The sequence below is a fragment of the Pteropus alecto genome, unplaced genomic scaffold, assembly GCF_000325575.1.
Source record: "Pteropus alecto unplaced genomic scaffold, ASM32557v1 scaffold577, whole genome shotgun sequence".
NCBI lineage: Eukaryota > Metazoa > Chordata > Mammalia > Chiroptera > Pteropodidae > Pteropus > Pteropus alecto.
Window position 1 is genome coordinate 292,919 of NW_006440152.1, and position 6,080 is coordinate 298,998.

Consider the following 6,080-nt stretch of genomic DNA (forward strand, 5'->3'; position numbering starts at 1 on the left):
CTGGAGTGACATAAGTGAACCTCTGTGGGATTGGAAGCAGGCAGATTAAAGATGTCTAAATACTCTGACCTTCACTATCTACAAGTAGCATTCTGTAAAGTGCTAGTCAGTATTTGTTAATGATGAGTGTAATTTAAATAAGCCTAAGAAAAGGAATCATTTCTCTTAATAAGGATTGACATGGAATGGTTTATATTCCCTCAAAAAGGTAATCATGTGTTTATTAATTTTTAGCTGATGAGATTCACCAATTCTGCAAGCATTCTGAATAATCATGTACTATGTTTGGCTTTGGACTACACTTATATGCTATCTTCCTTCTTTTTTCACTTCTACTTGATTAAAATTAGGTTGATTTTTTTTGAGAATGGTGTTTGTTGGGTCATGGTAAACCTTGGCTCATGATTAAAACTCATATTAATGATGAAAATGCATATTATGTATACACAAGTAGAATGCAATTTTATAATGGTTGCATTTTTGTCATTAATGGAATTTGTTTATTGATGTTTCTCAAGAAATGATGACTAATGGAGAAGAGTTTGCTGTAGAGCCTAAAAACAAAATGAAACGTCATAGAGAACAAAAGAGTCCACCTTCATCTAAGAGAAGCGAGAGCATGGCTGTGCTGTCAATGAAAGAGGAAGAATTCCACGTTGGGGCCTCAGCCATGTCAGTGGAGGATGGTAAGAATATCTGTCCTCCCCTCATGATCTTACCCAGTACAGTCTGGCTTCTGCCTCCTCTAGTCCATTGGAGCTATTCTCATCAAGGTGATCAGTTTTGGCTGACACTGCCATTAATTTCTCAGCCACGTTTGACACAGTTGTTCATTCTCTCCTTCATGAAAACTTTCTTGGATTCTCATACTCCACAGTCTACTGGTTTTCTTCTCCTTATTGGTGACATTTCATTATTTTTTTTCTGTTTTTTCCCCCTCTCCTCTAAATACCACAATCATTCCTGAATTCCACCATTACTCTATCCCTCTAATCCATACTGCTGAATTGCTCACCAAGCTACTACAATATCTTTTAAGCTCATATCTCTGCTTTCAGAATTGTCCCTCTCTAACCCATTTTCTATCCTGCAGCCAGAGGGATCATGTCAACATGGAAATCAGGTCATGCCAAGTCCATCCTGAAAACCCATTATCAACTTTCCTATATACTCACAACAGAATCTGAACTCCCAACTCTAGCCTCAAGCTCTGCACGACCTGGCCTTGCCATCCTCTCCTAACACATGTCCTATGACTTCTCCTCATTCTCTCTGCCTCTATCCTTTATTCTATGGTTCCGGCTGAGACCCTTTTAGGTTTCCATGCTTGTCCTTAATGCAGCCTGGAACTCTTCCTCTGCATGTGCACAGGGCTAGCTCTTTCTCCTCCTCCAGTATCTGCCCCAAGGACACCTCTTCAAAAAACCCTGCCTGACCACCCTGTCCATTGAGGCTCCTCCTATCCCTGTTAATCCCTGCTTACTTCTTTCCTAACATACATTCAAATTGTAATTATTTTATTTGTTTTGCACTTACTATTTGACTTCTCTGTTAGAGTTTGTCAGGCCTGAGATTTCTCTCTGACATATCCTCCTACTATGAAATAAAAAAAAATAATTGACACTGAGGAGAACATGGATGTTCCTGTGGGGTTGATGTAACACCCCTAATTGCAGCTCAACCTCTAAATTGGTTTCCAGAGGCTCCCAACATTCACAATATTTATGAGAAGGTGGGAGAAAATAGTTAAACCCCACCAGATGGCTTCTTATCAAAATCTGTTCCACTGGAGCTTATGAATATGATGGGAGATAGTATTCCACAAAACCAATTAGATTCTCTGTCTGATAACTTAATTAGTCTCAGCAAGGGTGGGCTGATTTACAAACCTGGTAGTAATGCACTTAGAGAAGGAATCATTGCCATCTATCTCTCTGCAGTTGATCCAAAAGTCACAGCAATGTCTGCGTTGGAAATGATGTCGACAAAGATACCATTAAGATCCAATGAAACCAGTGTTGATATAAAACAGCAATTAAGGAAGGAAATTCGACAGTTTGGACGAAGTAAGTAGTATAGCAATTTTTATCAATTAAACCATGGAAAGTCTTTCTCATTCTATGGTTTAGGATAGATTCAACCTATTTACCTCTTGAGGCTCATCTGTAAACAGAAATAGGTTTTCCACATAATTTAAGATGATTCCTCTTTGACTAAAACGTCACAATATACACCTTCCCCCTTTTTTTCTTACTTGATTATGTACAAGAGTTACATTGGTAGATATGTTCAGGTTTCTTGATTTAAACATTTAAAACACATGCACTATATAACATTCTAGCCCTTGAGTGATTACTGAGGTAGTGGATACATCAAAATCGAGTTTATTTCCTCTTCATATTTGAGACATAATAAGTTTTATTTTTAAAAATATCTTCAGAATATGAAGGAATCTTCAAATTGCTTGAAGGAGTGCAAAGTCCTCTAAAAGCAAGGAAAGAAATGGTTGAATTTGCCATCAAGGAAGCAGCAAGGTGAGTGTAAAGAGGATGTCTCCAATTTTTAATAGCCGGGCCCTATGCAGTCCTAGGGTGAGGGGTGGGTACAGGCCTTGACTTGCTTTTCTCAAGCCCTTGTCCTCACTCAGAGTTAATGTTGTTGCCACAATTATTTAGGTTGATAATATTTGAGTCTCATTTTTTCAAGCTCAAGGAGATTTCTGTTCAGACCAGAGGTTGAGGTGGTTGTTGACCCTGAGTCAACACACTTTATATTTGCCAAATTGTCTCTTACCCTGAAGATACATTTTCTATTCCCATGTAAATTGGAAGCTCCTCTTTCCATTTACTATAGTGCCTCCTGCATCATTGCTTTATATATATCTTTTGGCTAATGACTTGTCTCTTTATTTTTAGATTTAAAAGAAGACACTTAATTCAGTACCTTGAGAAGATACTAGAAGAAATATATTCTGACCAGTTTTCAACGGATAATCAGATCCTAAATACATAATTCTATTATCAAAACAACCAATGAGAAACAAGAATCGATTGCTGTGTTGTAGAATGGAACAGGATATTATTGAAGCTTCCTATCATGTGTTAGTTAAGAAAATTGTGTGTCAGAGGCTAAGAAAAAGCAATGAAACTTTAATGTTATAAATTTCTGTTAGTTAAAGGTCTGCATTTGCCCTAATGATACATCTGAAAGGATTGTTTGTTTGCTTGCTTGTTTTCCTACCTGAAGTGGGTGTGTTACCTTTGGGGCAATTTGAATTTCTGTGTCGCCCCAATGGCAGGGGTGGTATAATGGCACAGAAGTGTAATTAACATTTTTCCTCAGTCCTTCCTCATTGACACAGTGAAGAATCACAGGTCAGTGAAATTTAGAAAAGATTTATTAAAAGTATATTTTAGAAAGACAAAGCACACTCCAAGGAGGAACATAGTTTTAGTGAAGAGACCTGTAACAACCCAGCAGTGGGAATGACTGAATTATATTTGGACTGTGATGAGTGATTAATAAGTCATTCCTGGGTGATTGGCATGTGAGGTAATTTAGATTGACACTTGGCTGCTGTATAAAACACTTTGCCTAATGCACATGAGCTTTACCCTGAATTCAGTCTGCTATAATTAGATTCATGAACTTCTGGGCATAAAAATTGTATTATAACAACAGTATAATGAGGCTGAAGTTGTGGGCAGGTTAGGGTAGTACCTTCTGCACAGGTGTCTGTGGCCAGATTAGACCAGGTAAGATTATGGCTGTCCTGTCCTTTGTCTCTGGGGATGCAGGAGGGATTCTCTAACTACCAATAGGGTGTTTTTTGGGTGACCTCTAGGTTGGGACCCTATTCCTTTGTTCCCCTGTTGCTCATATCTGACTAGCTATCTAACAAGGGAATATTATTAACTCATCGTGTTATGAAAAAAACACACACACACAAGTTTAGCTGCTGGCCACTCAAAAGCCAACACTTAAGAGACAAGTGTTGGGTAGAAAGGAAAGTTTGCTTTATTCAGGAAGCTAGCAGTTTGGGAAGACTGCGGACTAATGTCCAAAGACCATCTCTGAAGTTCTGGACCAAACAGAAGAGTTTTAAAGGGGAAGAAGGGGAGGGGGGTATTCTACAGAACTGGGAGAGAAGTCTTTGTTTCTTTAGTTATAGATAACATTTTTTCACACCAGACTCCTGGGCGCCAACAGCTGGTTGCAGCTACCTTGGAGACATTCTTTCCTTCTGCAAAACAAACTCAAATTCTCCTCAAGACCCTGAAGTTATCGCCTCCAGCTTGACAAAGAAACAGCATATCAGCAACTCAGAATTATACTGTGAGGACAAAAAGACTTGAGCATGAATAGTAGTTAACATGTGAACAAAGGCCTAATTAAGAATTAAATTACTAAATTCTAGCTGCCAAAAATACTAGGGGCATTAAAATGATAAGGGGTTCAGCTACAATCAGGTTACACTGTAGCCCTAGTTCTGTAGCAGGTCACAGGGTTCTAGCTGGCATTTATAACTATCTTCTATACTACCCATTTCTTACTCTTTTTGCCTAAGACGACACCTAAATTGCCTAGCCTGGGGGCATGATTCAAACCTTATTTAGATCAATCTGAACCATTAGCTGTCCTGCCTAAATTGAATTGTTATAATTTTAACTTTGATTTTAATCACAAAACATGAAAATACTAGAAAAGCTCCAAACATTTCAGACATATTCCTCCTTAGTGTCTTGTATAGTTGTAACTCAGTTTCCTTTGACAGTTAGGTTCCATCTCCCCAACTGTACAGGAACTCCATTTTTGCCTGTTGATTGAGAAAGATGAGCATCCCAATGTGACCAGTTGGCAGTATCTCCTTCCAGTTTAGTCATTCTTAGGGCTCTTGTTGAAAATAGTTCTCCTTTAGAATGAAGACTTCAAATACAGTAGAGTCTAAAGTTGTGGAGAAATGAAACAAAATTTTGCTACATGATACCTAGAAGTAATAGTGAGAGGAAGACTTCACATTGCCACCCTTCATTAATGAAGGTGTGAATCAGCTCCATATCCTGGATGTGGAGACAGAGCATTGCCACCTCCTAAGTTATACTGCCTCAGCCCCACAAGGTACTGCTGCCCAGTTAGAACCACAACTGTGGCTTCAAAAGATCACTCAATTGTTTCTTTGAAACTACCACTTCAGGATGATGGGGTAGATAATAAAACCAGTAAATTCCATGAGCATGTGCCCTGAGGATAAGTTCCTTGTTTATAAGTGATGCTGTGTGGAATACCATGATAGTAGATAAGTAATTTTCCAAGTCCACAAATATTGGTTTTAAGAAAGTTGGAGAGGAAGATACATATCCAGAATAAATGTCTATTTGAGTACAAACAGAAGCTGCCTTTCCCCAATGGAAACAGACCAAAATAATCAACCAGCCACTTGCTAGCTGACTGACCACTCTGGGATATGTGCCATATTGGGTGCTCACTGCTGGTCTCTGCTGCTGGCTGATTGAGCAGTCAGCAGTGTGTATATCAAAATCAGTCTTGGTGAGTGCAAGTTCATGTTTGTGACCCATACATAATCTACATCCCTGCCTCCATGATCATGATGCACCATTGCTGCTTGGAAGATGGAGGGGTGCACCTAAATAAGTATGGGGGCAGTCCTAGGAGCTCAGAGTGGCCTCAGCTGAGACAGCAAGAAAATAGGGAACTCAGTCATACAGTCTTAAGAAACTAGGCTTGCCAATAACCTTAAAGAGCTTGGAAGAAGTTTCTCTGAGTCTTCACTTAATGAGTGACACCGAGACTTTGATTTCATGAGACCTTAAGCAGAGAAACCAATCAAACCAGCCTGGGCTTCTGACCTACAGAACTGTCTGATGATATACTTGTATTTTTTCACACTGCTATATTTGTGTTGATTGGTATGCAGCAATAGAACTCTAATACAGGTGGTAATGTACAGAGGGGGCAAGAGAATTAAATGTTAAATCAAGCTATATTCAGAGACTTGCAATATGCCGATCAGCCCTGCAGACAGACCACGGGGAAACCTGCAGAACAAAGGAAGCTTTCTG

The 6,080-nt window shown here is 39.1% G+C and overlaps 1 protein-coding gene across 1 annotated transcript in view; it reads left to right on the forward strand.

Moving 5' to 3' along the window:
• The window catches only part of LOC112484131 (integrator complex subunit 6-like), a 12,777-nt gene extending 9,711 nt beyond the window's left edge, over positions 1-3,066 (forward strand). The window contains exons 2-5 of the mRNA XM_025050515.1: positions 519-686; positions 1,941-2,066; positions 2,441-2,534; positions 2,916-3,066. Of these exons, the coding sequence (XP_024906283.1) occupies positions 521-686; positions 1,941-2,066; positions 2,441-2,534; positions 2,916-3,012 (483 nt within the window). The 5' untranslated portion in view covers positions 519-520 and the 3' untranslated portion in view covers positions 3,013-3,066. The remainder of the gene's footprint in view (positions 1-518; positions 687-1,940; positions 2,067-2,440; positions 2,535-2,915) is intronic.
• Positions 3,067-6,080: the final 3,014 nt, after the last annotated feature.